Genomic DNA, 14,242 nt, shown 5'->3' on the forward strand with positions numbered 1-14,242 from the left:
AGCAACTTGACAGCAGCTCACACACACAGGCTGTCCTGGTGCCTCCTCAGGCCCACAGCAGCCCACGATGTGGTGAGGAAGCAGGAGGAATGGGGTTGGGCGAAGCACAGATGCCTGGGAGAGAGGGGAGTTGTCTGCAAAAAGCCAAGGCCAGCATGGCCCAACCCTTCTGCATGTGGAAATAGCGCCTTATATCTTCTTCTCTGCAAACAGGCCCAGCCTGGGGCTTCAGAGATGCTGAGCAGGCTGGCAGGACTTGGGCACAGCTGAACTGGAGGCAGAAGAAGAAGCTGCTGCCTCCTTGACTCCTGCAAGCAAAACACCCTCCCCAGGGTGGCCTGCGGCAGGTGAAATGCAGGCAGCTACGCGCCAGACCCCCGTTACCTTGCCATGCATCAGCAGCCGGATGGTGAGGGTAACGTTCAGGCCGCCTTCAGAGACCTTCGACTCCATTTCCTAACGAGGGACGGGAGACGTGCGTTAGCTGGGAGGGGAGCCCCGGCGCAGAACGACACAGCACCAGAACAGTATCACCTGCGAGGACAAAAAGGGAGAAAGGCTCGGTACCACCTATACGAACGCTCCCCCAGTCCTTCTTTGTGGCTTTTCCATCCCTTTCCCTGCTGACCCAGACGTGAAAATATTGGCCCTAGTGGAAAAATAACAACCTTTCATCCCTTTGCTGTCCCTCTCACTACAGCAGGGAGGGTGAAATGAGCACAAGAGGTTTTCTCTCCAAACAGGCAGTTTTCTTGATGCGGGATGGACCCTGCAGAGCAGCAGCAGGCACGCGAAAGCAGCGGCGGGAGGAGTTGCAGGGGAGATGTTACAGCCTGAGAGCATTCATCAGTGCAAATCAGGCTGGCCATTTACTGCAGGGATCATGCTAGGTGCAAATCCAGAAATGCTACAGAGCTCTGCCATGGTTTGCCACCAGTTTTACATAAAAGCCAAAGCAGGAACAAGGATTCAAGCATCTGAAGTGAAATAGCCAGAGAGCTAGTCCAAATCCATCTGAACCTAAAAGAAGTTGTGTCACAGCTGAGAGCATGGAAGCAGGAACAGGGAGTCAGGGGAGCAGCTTGGCCAAAGACTGGCTGCTGAATTATGACTTTTAAAGACCCAGGACACAGATCTAGCAAACCCAAACTCACAATTTCAAGTGTGAATGGGCACTCAGAAAACCTGGACGGGTGGGTTTTGGAAAAGGTGATTCTTCAGCAACTGGGAAACATATACCAGACCCAAAGAGCAAGGAGCAGGAAGGACCAAGCTGGTGCCCTGATTACTACACTGCTGTGTTTCCATCCAGATTTTTAAGTGCCCCAGCTAGGGCACTGTGTCTGAGGAATAGGTGCCATTTTCAACCACATATGTTTTGCATGCTATTTAATGAAACATCTGTAAATTTTTCCAGGTGTTGTCTTTTCCATTCCCGCTCTTTCCTCCTCCGACCTCTATAGGGAAAAATATCACTGGTATTTTGGAGGCAGGAGGAAAATCATAGCAAAGCAACAGATGCCCTGACACCTTACTTAATACCTGCACAAGGACCACATATATGAAATGTCTCTGCAGCCTACTGCATGAGGATACTGTGTATGTGGTCCTGTCTCGGAAAGGTGCCACGATCCTCCTATGCGCAAAGCCTTGAGATTTGCAGCAGTCTGTTCCATGTTACTTAATCCCTCAGTATATTACTGATAGGAGCTTTTTCATCACATTTAGGTGACGGCATCTGGCATTTTCCTTTGCTCAAATGGGGACTTATGTGGCCTAAAAAAAAAAAGAAGAAGAAGAAGAAGCTCAGGAGAGCTGCTTTGGGAGCTAAACCAGTGCTCAAGTATTACCTTAATGCAAAGAGGCATATGGGATGTATAAATAGTCAGCAATACGCAAAGCATGGCTGGAAGGTGGGGTTGATATAAAGCTTCCTCCTCCAGTAGATTCTTGCAAAAAAACCAAAGTGGATACAGACCATGTGGTTAGCAGGGAGATGATATTCCCATTGAGCTAACAGGAGAACAATTCACTGGTAAAGAGGCTTCTTGTAACCTGCTTCTAAAAGCCAGTCTGAAGGCCACTGATTTTTAAGTTTTTTTCATTTGCAGTATCCTCACAAGAAAAGAAACGTGCTGAAGATACCAGGCTAAGGTATTGTTAAGATATTAGTAAGGGTGGGGAGAAGGAGAATATCACAGAGGAACAAGCTGATGACCTTGGGGACCAGAGTAATGGAAATGGGATGAAATGCAATAGTACAAAATGCAAGATCAGAAACTTTCAGTTTCAAGACTGAGTTCATTGCAGGAAAACAATAAAGGTAAATAACTGGTTGTATTAGTCAGCCCCAGGCTGACTCCCATGTATGGGAGACAACCAGAAAAAAGGACAAATGCAGTGGGAAAGGCAGAAATTTCTGGGCTGATTCATGAAGATCAGCACTGCTATTTGCTCTATGTGAAGCTGAAGTGATGTAGCAGGAGATAGTGCCAGTATCAAAGAGATATCCCCTGCGAAGCACAGCCCTACCCCATGCCCCAGTGCAGCATGGCCCTTCCGCAGGTATGTCCCGCGCAAGGAGCAATCTAGCCCTGCCACAAGGGAAAACACTGTCATAACTCCACTACAGCTACCCACAAGCCCAATGCACGTCAGTACAGATGCACGGCTCTCTTTCCTGGCTGGTACACATCTCTCTGACTGATAACACAAACAGAAGGTAGAGGCTGTCCACAAATAAGGCATATTGCCAACGCAGAGACTGTCTTGGCTTCCGGAGGCAGTAATTGCAGGGCCATCCTGCCATGCTCGTTATGCCCTGTGCAAGTTGCCTGATGACCATGGCCTAGGCAGTAATGACCCAGGGTGTCAGCCCAACAGCTAGGAGCAGAGAGGCAGGTAAGGGTGGGATCCAGGAATAATTTGGTTTTTTTCCAACAGGGCAGAGGACCCCAAAACTCAGCTGGGTGGCAGAAGTGTTATAAAAACAGAGACACCTCCCTGCTCTCCGCAGCAATGGGACAGCCACAGTGCTTCCTCCTTTGCTCAGCGCAAGAACTAGTAGTCCCAAATAGATGGGTTACAACTTGCCTTCTAAGAACTGGCCAGATTTGCCATTTTGCTTTCACCAAATGTACTATAGTGTAATCACTTACCACTGCAATTTCTATCATCCTTTGCTCCACATCCCTCACATGATGAACTCTGAATCAGGCCGTTATGTAAATGTTTCCAATTGATTGAAAAAGTGGGTCATGTGTTAGCCAAATGCTCCTGGCTTTAAGATTTATCAGCATTATTAAATTAAACACGCTTCATGCTCCAGTGAGCAGGAAAGCTACATTGGCCTTTTCTTAATCATACTGGTGAAAGGTATGTCTTTTATACGGGAGTTCATAAACTCAATGAAAATGATGGGAACAATAGGGCAGAGGCATTTACTCTATATATGTGCCTTCCCCCACATAGTTAATTCTTCATGAACAAAGAACAATTCTCCCCAAAACACCATTTTAAGCATTTCAGAGCATTTCCTGCCTGAAGAGAGACCCATCTAGCGCTCTTCCTCTTCACAGGGTCATCATATTCTGCTTATTTCAAAGGAGCTTTGAAATTGCTTCTTTGTCTTTCTACTTGAAAGCCCTGGAGATACCATTATGTCCAGTCCAATGGAAAAAATAGATAAGGGGCCCAGTTCCATCCCAGTACAAAGCAGGTACAGCCCCACTGAAGTCAAAGATACTGCATTAGGAGACAGAAGATCTGAGTAGAAGCATGGTTCTGCCAATGTAATGCCAGGGGAAACACATACGGAGGACCAGAGCAACATCTTCCCAAGCATGACCATATCAGGGAACAGCCTTTATTGATCTTTGGAACAGGTCTTTATTGCAGCAAGGGATGCTCTATAGGGTAGAGAATGCAGTGCTTGACCCTAATCTGGCCCAAAACAGCTGGGGAATATTTTACAAGCAATGACTCTATTGCAGAAAAAACAGGCTTTTTAACTCCAGTTGTCTTTTGGGAGAATTCTCAGAGAGATCGCGAATATTCAGAATGCTCCCATTCTCTCTCTCCCTCGGCTTTGAGATTAAAAAAAATATTAAATTCTGGGAAATTTTCTTAATCTTTTAGGAATTTCCTGTGTCTGAAAAGGCAGCTCAATCACAAGTGACATAACAGAAGGAAAAGAAGAGAGAAAATGGAAAATGAGAACAATGGAAGGACTCTCCCCCCCATACATTGCTTTTTCTCTACATCAGTTTTGTGTAGGCTAGATTGATCAGTTAAGTTAGTGCTCTTAGTTTTAGGCTTGCTAACACCCCAGAAATACTGAGATGCTCCTGAAGATAAGATAAAACCTTCTTATTAAAAGAATGCTGAATATTATGTATTAAATTAGTAAAAGACTATGACTGTCTTCACAGTTATTTCCCATACTGACCACTCATGGGAGAAGGTGTGTGCAGCAGAATAGAGGAGAAGGAAACTGAGCTCTGGGCTGGACTATATTATCCAGCTGGGTTTCCATATGAGAGCTTGAAAGACACCCATTAGGATCCTGTACCCCACAGCCCCTAGCAAATGGGGGGCAACAAGCAGCTTTGTGGGGCACGTTCAGCTGAGCCCCAGCAGACCCTGGGTCCCCCAGGGTCCTCGGGGCACTGTCTGGCTGTGTGGTTGCTGACAGTGTTGAGTGCATGCATTTGTGTGGTATCAGAGTGCAGACAGCAGCAGGCTGCCTCAAAAGGAGAGCTAGCTCCTGTCATTACAGCAGCTGAGCTTGTGACACATTTGCCTGGGAAATGCCTCCCTGGAACAGCATCCAAATGCCTACACAGCTATATACTAGTTCAGAGTATTTTGCTTTTCACTAAAATGCCATCTCATTTGCCTCCAGTCACTGAAGAGATTTTGAAAAAAATATCAAATGGCTCTTTTACCTCCTAAATGCTTTGTATCTTTGTCTCAAATTCAAAGTTCAAAGCCAGTCCTATGTGAGCAGGAGGTTGGACTAGAGATCTCAAGAAGTCCTTGCCCACCTGAATTAGCCTGTGATTCCCAGTTCTTCACAGAATGAATTTTAACTCTTTCTCCCCCTGCAAAGTTGAGAAAAAAGGCTCTTCCTGGCTGTCCTGCAGTCTGTGCCTCTCTATCCCTGAAGTCATGCTATGCCATGGGTGCAGGTGCCTTCTCTGTCTTCTGCCTCATGCAAAAGCAGGAAACAAAGCCTGCATCAAGCAGAAACACCCCTACCACCCTCTTTTGCCATGCCAGCCCTCTTCCTTCAGTGCATCCACTTCCACGCCCTTGGCACGTTAGCCACGTGTGAGCGAGTCCTGCGGTGCAGCTATAACAAATGTTGCATGCACCCACTCTACAAATGTTCAGTGGGGAGCCAAGGCATCTGCTGCTGATACCAGTGGGCACACCTGGGATCAGCTCCCCAGTGACAACTGCCTCCTCTCCTGGGACACAAACATCAGCGTGCATTTTAGAGGAGCTGGCTCAGGCTCTCCTCCCCTAAATAAGGTTCATCATAAAGCTGTTCCCTTTGCTTTGGCACTAGCATTGCTACTTCCTGCAGACCCTAAATCCAGAGTGAGGGTCTCTCCTCTCATCCTTTCAGGGCTGGGGTCACTGGTCCAGCGAGGGCACATGCTTCCCAGCACTAACTCCTCTCTTCATGCCATGCATTGGCACAGGTGATTAGCCGGTGTTTTCCTTCCTGTATTTTCTTCTTGTGCCAAGGAGGTGTTTTTTATTTCATTCCTGGAGATCTGTGAAAGCCACAGTAAAGTAAAATTACCCTTGCCCTAAGCTGATATCATTTTTCAAGTCTGTCCTCAAACCCTTCTTCAAAGCAAAGCAAGAAAAATACAAGACAGGCAGAAAATTTGTTTGGGTTATCTTCACTAAGTCACCCTGTTGCATCTGGGAGATACATTCATGCCAGAAGCTGGACACATGGTAGATTTTCTGTTGCAGATTTCATCACGGAATGTTCTCATCTGTATCATGTAGCCCAAATTTTATGGATTTAACTAGATATTTATTTTGGGGGATGGAAATGTTTTGTTCAAGCTGTCTGAAAACAAACAGAGAGGACAACTTGTTGCAAAAACATTCCACAAGCACGACTTGCTCCTCTCTCTGAAAAGTTGGGATGGAAATTTACGGGCACTGCCAAATCAAACTCAAGGAAGAATGTCTTTGTAGCCCACATCACCCATTACCCAGCCTTCAAAACAAATTACACTTTTTTGACAGGTTTTGTCAACCCAAGATTGCACTGAAACCACAACACCCTTGAGCCCCTTTTACCAAAGAATCTTGTAGATCCAATCCTTGCTGTAGGTCTGCTGATCTGGTGCTGATGAAACGATGAAAGGCCTGAGACCCTGCTAGATACCAGAGGCTTTACAATCAGTGTATATAATTTCCAGTTTTTGTAAAGCCTCGAAGGTTTGTAAGAACATGCATCTGGCATCAGCGTTGGGCAAGGAGAAACTAGCAAGTACAGTCATGAGGCTTCCCTGAACTGAAAGTGTAAAGGGAAACCATGTTGACTACACATGCACTAAGCATAACCCATGGTTAGTACTTTTGCAAGACTTTTTGCATGCAAAGCTCCTAGGCTTTATCTAGTCTCCCTTCTCCAGAGGGAGGCTGTGCAGCCTGTCTGGGGCGCCTGGCCCTGGGATCCTGCCTAGGATCATCTTATCAGTTGCTTAAAGGCACTATCACCATTAAAAACATCCAATATGTTTCATGGGCTCTTTGGTGCTTTAGGAGTCCCACCACCAGAAATCCAGACATTAAAGACAACTGCAAAACTTCAGTGTCCTTCAGCACACCATGATATGTAACAGCAAGGCCCAGATTTCTAATGTGGTTGGCTTAGTTTCCTGCTGGGGATTAATATCTTGGCCAGAAAGTCCATAACTCAAGAATACATTTTTCTCTGTGAGGGAAGAAATGTTTAAACACCTCTGATTTCTCAACACTCCCTGCACAAAATTCAGACCAACATTTTCTGACCCTTAGAGACTGAAAGCCCTGTGCTAAATACACAGAAAAGCACACAGAAGGGAAACCACCTGCTTTTCCCTTATTTTACACTTTCCAGTTTGTTCTCCTGAGAAGAGTTGCCTGTTTGCTTGTTTAAGTAGGAGCTTTCTCCTCACGCATCTCCCCGTAGCTTGATCCTGCCATTAAGACCTAATCTGGTGATTTTCAGCATTGTGGTTTTTTTGCACTGCTGGGAACCAGTGCAATGCAACAAATTCAGGATTATGACATCAATACAGTCTGGCCAGATCAGGTTGGAGATGGAAGGAGCAAGAAGATAAATTGCTACAGCAGAATACGAAGTCTAATATTGCCTTAAATACAGACTCCATGTGGAAAAGCATCAGCCGTCAACAGAATTAAGTTGTCAGAAGGTCTGAAGCTATAAGGAGAGAGCACTGGCAAAATCTACATGAATGATGCCAAATACTATTTCACAATAAAGCTGCATTTCCAGCTGCTGCTCATTTTGGCAAACTGCAACCATTTTGGCTCACATTTCCTCCACTTGGTCTCCAACTCCAATGGAACAATTTTAGAGACCTCTAACCCAAAAAGAAAACCCTGCTGCCAACAGCACATCTCCACACTGCCTCAATATGTCAATGGTATTCCTGTTTCTCATCTGCCTGATTTTTCAAAGTGTCACAGGAGACAAATCTTCCTGCTCTTGCCCTCACAGCAGGCATCTCCTGAGGCTTCATTCCTGGTCACCTGCTCACATCTTCCTGCTCTCCTCCGGGCAATGTGTCACCACTTATGGCCTAGGATGTCACTCGTTGGCTGCTGATGAGCAATTACAACCTGCCTCCTCCTCCTTGCTCATGTACACCACAGAGCACTTTCAGCCCCACTCACCTGTACACTCAATTGATCAAAAACTAATTACTCCAATTTCTACCATGGGTTTCCAAACATGACTTCCTCTGGGCCAGGGCTCGCAAAATGTCTGCCGAGAGCACCCCTCTGCTCCCTCCCTTACCCTCTCCATTTTGCCAGCTCCTTGGACTGCAAATTCAGAGCCAGAACCACAACTGCCAGCAGCCCTTCTGACTCCTATCAGTGCCTACCCTACTTTCTTGGTTGCTGCCTCCTTTCTTCATGTTGCCCATTAATTCCTGCTTCTCCCACCAACCACTTTCTTAGCTGCAGCTTTTGGGAATGCTTGTCTCCTGTTTTACAAATAATCATTTCCTAGCACTGTTTAAGTCAGCACAATTTTCTCCCCAGCCCTGTTGATCCCTCCCATCCTTCCCCACCCTTGCCCTCTTGACAGCAGGGTTGTTTTTTTACACTGGATGGCCTTGCACAGAGAGATATTTGCTCTAGATATTTTTACCTAGATATTAGCAGCAGCTGATGCAGATACCTCTGAATGGTGGCCCATGGATCCAGCCCTGTCAAACCACTATAGGCTCAGCTACATCCAAACCAAATGCACATCTCCACTCTGAACTCAGAAGAAAGCTGTGCTAAATCTGCGCTTTCCTTTGGGAGATTCCCTGATGCTCGCTCAGTTTTCCTCTTTTATACGGCACGTCCATAAGCTGGTTTAAATAACCAACTGTCACTTGAATTTGTTTTCAGCTAGCAACAGGCTATGCACCTTGCTGTGGGTGTACGGCATAGTAGATTGATTCACTTCTGCTGAACCCACTTTAAATATATGTATTTTCAGTGGGATTGTTGAGTTAGCTTTTGGAGCAGAGCTCAGCTCTTGAATGCTTTCTCTTTTCTTTTCTAGAGAAAGAGGAGGAAAAGGAAAACGTCTGTACAAACTGCAAACCTTCCATAGCAATTTTAAAATCACTGGGTGGCTGAACACCAAAGTCTTACTCAAGATTTCATGTATTTCAAAGTGATTTCTGGCCTGATCAATAAACCAAAAGGAACAGAAACACAGCATCACATACCTCCAATACAGACCTGACCAATGAGGCAATAAAAGTTAGCAAGTCTCTGCACTGAAGAGCAGCACAGACTCCTGGATCCAGCCACTGGACACCCCGAATGGGGAAATGTCCAGTAAGAGTCTCCACTAATCCACTGAGAGCCATGTCATTCGTCACAACGAATGCACCTCAAAGGCTAACGAAAACCTGCAGCGGTTTCCAGCAGAGGTGTAACCCTGGCATAGTTGATGCATGTTTGTCTAAGACAGCATCAGATATGGTGGGAATATGGGTTGTGATTTCATGGTCTGGTCTAGAAGACAACACAGAGAACAATGCTGGAAGAACAGCATTGTCCTGGCATTAATGGTGCACATTGCAGGGTATTGCCCATGTTCTATTGATTCGAGGGCTTCTGCAACAAGTGAAATCAGAACTAGGGCCCTCTTGTCAGATTGTGTTAATATCCTTGATCTCTAAGGTAAGCCCCATCTAAAAAGACCTGGTTTTGTTGCAATTGCCATTATAGCGATCTTTCATGTAAAGGCTAGTGATTGAAACTACAATTTTTCTTACTGATCACTGCAGGATGAAGAGGTCTTGCACACAACAAGGAGAGAACAATAATTTCATTTGATATGACAGGCCAGCATGATTATAGTACCTGCTTTTTTCCCTGATGCATCAGTAGAAGACAAAACTCAGAGGCTCACGTTAATTACCAGCTTTAGGCAGAATATCTCAGGCACTCCTACCTAAATGTATCTGGATATATCTATAGGATACAGAATTTCCATTCATTCACATAAACCACTGCTGGGTTGCAAACAGAGGTTAGACACAGAACAGTGAGCAAAACCAAGTTTAGTGGGACCAAACGATTACATGCCTCTCTACAGCCTAGAAAACCTTCCCTAATGGGGACGGCTTCAGTGCTCAACAACACTGGAACTACGAGCAAAATCAGTGAGTTGAACCTGTTAAAGCAGCATCTTATCAAGCTTAGATAACTCTGCTTGGAATAATAATGGATCTTCACTGAATTTAAGTTGTTCCATTTTGTTGTGAATTAAAACCATTTTTGGAAGGTTGTCTACTTGGGGTTGGGGTAAGTGGGAGGCCAATGCAGTTTAATTCAGCCACTTCCAATTCACCATATTATTTAATTTTGGAACAATTTGCCAATATAAATAATACTTTCAGTGAATGTTAAACTGCTTAAGTACTTCAGAGATTTCAACCCATTATGTGTTTAGCCAACAAAACTGAGAGCCAATGCTGTTTGCACTACTCTGTTGGGACTATTATTGTTCAGTCATCAAGAGCATCCTCAGATTTGCAGATGTCTGAGCCTTTAGCAAGTGCCAGGTAGACTCAAGAGCCCATTCACTGAGAAATAAAATTTCCTAGGACAAGAAAAGCAACTCCATCTCCTTAATCAGGGTTTTTTGTTCTGCCAGCAGATTAAAGAATACATAAAACCAATCCATTAAAGATTTTCCTGAAATAATATGCCTGTCCCTCCATTCCTGAACCAACTTTCAGTACAGACTGTGTGGCAAGGGCCCTATCTGAGCACTGGGAAGAAGAGCTGCTGATGGACAATCAGCTAGGACCAAACATTTGTTTGGTCTCCACTCACTATACGTACCCTGGACATCTCAAGTAGGCAGAGCTGCAAGCACTGCATTGTGCAGCCATGCTTGAATCCTGCTACAGGGCATGGTACTGTGCAGCAAGGCGGATTCTGCAGCACCATCTGAGTGACCGAAACCCTCTCAAAGCTTTAATTAGCTCAATGGCACCACCGTGCACTGCTGAGTCTTGGATTAAACTGATTCACTGCCATGCTTCATGCTTGCACCCTTTAACATGTCAAGGGATCTGGGAAAACACTACTGACTATGCCACAGACAGCAGCTGGGCTGAGCCACTGGAGAATGGAAAAACTCATTTTAGATGAAGGGAGTCAGGGTAGTCATCTGGCATTTCAGCGAGAAACAGTAATAAACATGTCCCCTGAGATGAGCCCTTGCAGAGAGGAAAGGCCCTAGTTGGTAGTGTAGTAGTGAGACCATTAGTACTGTCCTATGTGACATTGTCCTAACTGAGGCAGAGAAGCCTGGTGTAGATGGAACTGTGGGAAGGTGGCTGGAAAACTGGCACTCCAAAGACATCTATTAGTGATCCTCCTGTTAACCTGCCAGCTGAAAACCCGGGAGAGGGAAGTCAATATACTGCAGAACAGAGTAAGGAGCCCAAAGGAGCTGACAAAAGGGAGAAAATAAGATGCAGCTCAGCAAAGAAGAGAACTGAGCTAGGTTGCCTGCAATTAAGTGCACAGAAACAGAACGAGAGTTCTCCATTCACCTCAAAAGGGCTGGGGGGAGGTGGGGGTTACACCAACTCAACATGAAAGTTCAGGACCTACAAAAGAAAAACAAAAATGAAGAGGTGTTTCTTCATGGAAGATGCAGACTAAATACAACAAACCAGAGGGGAACAAACCAAATTTCCCAAGGGCCAGGAAACACAACCCATGAGGGAAGGCTGGAGGAACTAAGGTTTTGGGCAATGGTCTTGAATCAGGGGCTTAAACTGCAGCAAAGATGATCCAGGTCAGATGCTCGAAAACAGCTTGCTATCAGAAGGGTCACCCACATGCTGTCAGTGACAATGTTATTCTCCAGTCATATTTGTTTAAATCTTACAAATGGTTATTTATTTGCAAACAAAGCTCCTCTCTGAAGGACACCAACATGCGTAGCCTTGACATTAGGCTACGCCTAGGGTTAGTCATGCTTCAGGGTATACATCAGATTTAGCCTTCTTTCTCCAGTCAAAGACTAAGGAACTGGAGCCAAGAGACACCATCTCACACCATGAGACACCACAAACGGGCAGCATCTTGCAGAGGTGCGCTTCCTGGCTCTCAACCCAGCGGAGGTGCACACTGCTGCATCTTAAGCCTGTTTCTTGCAGGAAGCCATAGCTCAGCTCTGGAAGAGCTCCCTATTCATCTGTACCTCCTCACATGTTGCCAACCCCACTGTCAAGCCATGTTCATCCCCTCCATTTGGATTTGGTCCACATCACCCATGCTGGAAGGCCTGCACATGGTCACGCACATCTTATAGAGACTTCACACTCTCCTGGGCCTAGCACAGGGTAATAATAAAGCAGTACAATAAATACTGCTGAGGAGAAAGAGCTGCCTCATGCCTATGCACCACCAAGCAGAAACTGGCCTAAAACAGTATATTTAATGGTTATATTCAGTGTGAAGCTAATAAAAAGTATATATTCCCAGCAGCACTATTCAGACACTTCGCTTTGGTTCAACATGCATGTTCACCAGTGATCCTACTGCCTGAAAGCACTGCCAGGCACAGACACCATAGGGAGCTACTTTGCCAGGGATGTACACCAGCTCTGAAGGACCTGCTTCTCACTCAAACCAAAGGATGCTAGGGCAGCCAACATTAGCTATATGATGGACTGTCCCTCAGAGATTGAGAAGCAAGGATTATCAAATTGCCATCATCTACAGCCGCTATATGCCATCTTTTACATGTAATTTTTCAGGGGAAGGCCAAGACACCTAAAAGAGGAACCTCACAGCCACAGATCTGTGACAACTGCTCACAAAGCAGGAAAGGCCACTGCTGGGCCATATGGAGAAGAGAAGGCCTTAGAGGACGAGCTATTTGACCTCCAGCAGCCTGGAAATGAGAAGTCACAGCTTCTGCAAACAGATCGAGTACACTCCTGGCATCCTATTAAACAGCAGCACAACTTAGAAGAGAGCACCTCTGAGGTCTGAGGAGGAGGAACTACCCCAAACAGAAAGCCCCCAACAGGGATTCAGAGGGCAACAGGCATGCTCATCCCATTCCCATGCCACAGCCTACCATGTCCTTGACTATAACCTCCCATCCATGACTCTGAGGCATGGTCTCTTCCCCTCCTTCTCCCTCTCCCCACCTCCACCTGCCAGGCTGCACACCATTCCCGGCATCCTAGAGAGCTGAGTTCACGCTTTCAAAGCAGAAGATGTCACTTCGAATCTTCTGACAGAGCAGCCTTGGAGATGGCTGATGCTCCTGTGTCTGCCTGCTTGGAGCATGGCGTGGGGCCAGACAGTAGCTGTATTGTGAGTGGCCTTGCTTTTGCAGCCTTCACTCTCCTCGGCACACTGCAATGAGATCTCTGCCTCCTTTGATGGCTCTATTTCCGAGAAGCACTATCCCTCAGCCTAATGTGGACATGCTGGAGCCTCCCTTGGAGAAGGTAGGCAGCCACAAGTCTCTCCCTCAAGGAAGGTGGTGTTCAGCCACCCAGACATTTCCAGCTTGCTACACTGTGTGCTTCAAGCCTCTCACACTACAGATGCTACAGGAGGACAAAGGAGATGAACAACAGAGCAAAGGCTTGGCTGGGCAGCAGGGAAGGCTAGTGCCAGTCCGGATTCCCAGATCCACATTTCTCACAGCCCATCCTGCCAAGCTGAAGGTCCATTTGAAAAAATCTACATTGCATGGATTCCCCCAAATGAAAGGTCTTTGCATTCCCCTTCCAATATGTACCACCCTCCCTTCCCCCCTGCCATTCACCTTTGAAACAGATAAAGAGGCAGCCAGGACCATTTTCCCACAGCTTTTAGTTGCACACAAAGCAGGCGTCCCACAGCCTCCCCATCTGGGATCCCCCCTTAGCCCCCTCCACCAGAGCCTATTGACAGCCCTGCTTTTAATCCCATAGGCAGCATCATCCCAATAATCTCCCTCAGTTTTCAATCTACTGATCTGGGGGCAGCGCACAAATCCTCTCATCCTGAGAGCAAAGCAATCTTTACTGCTTCATCTCATCCCATCTCATTTTTTGTCTCTAATCCCTGGAAACAGGAACGAGCCCTGCAGAGGGTGGGCTGCCCTAGAGCGGTCTGTCCAGGAGCTGGTGGACAGACAGACGCGGAGAGGGGAATATGGGGAGACAGGAGGCACCAGGTCAAGACCAGCAGGGAGAACCACAGGAAGGGCAAAACTCCTTTTGATGGGCTGGGGAGGGTCTGAATGAAACAGAGACATGAGATTATTTTCTATCCCTCGCTCAGTAAAATCAGGTTTCCCATTATTATCAGCTGAATGGACATTCCTCCGGTAGGAGGAGAAAATAAAATCTAGTTCACTGCTCTCTAAATCACCCACGAGATTTTAACCCATTATTGGCAAGACCCACAAACTCAGCTAGGAAAGTGCCTAGGTCCCTGAGATCAG

The 14,242-nt window shown here is 46.2% G+C and overlaps 1 protein-coding gene across 11 annotated transcripts in view; it reads right to left on the reverse strand.

Moving 5' to 3' along the window:
* Window positions 1-14,242, reverse strand: part of PCBP3 (poly(rC) binding protein 3) — a 96,187-nt gene that overhangs the window by 41,634 nt on the left and 40,311 nt on the right. For 8 of the 11 annotated variants that reach the window (XM_064515459.1, XM_064515453.1, XM_026107411.2 and 5 more), the window contains exon 5: window positions 385-456. In XM_064515459.1, the coding sequence (XP_064371529.1) occupies window positions 385-456 (72 nt within the window). Of the gene's footprint in view, window positions 1-384; window positions 535-14,242 lie in introns of all 11 variants that reach the window. The other 3 variants (XM_064515454.1, XM_064515457.1, XM_064515455.1) reach the window with 1 other exon arrangement.

This window comes from Dromaius novaehollandiae, chromosome 7 (genome assembly GCF_036370855.1).
Source record: "Dromaius novaehollandiae isolate bDroNov1 chromosome 7, bDroNov1.hap1, whole genome shotgun sequence".
NCBI lineage: Eukaryota > Metazoa > Chordata > Aves > Casuariiformes > Dromaiidae > Dromaius > Dromaius novaehollandiae.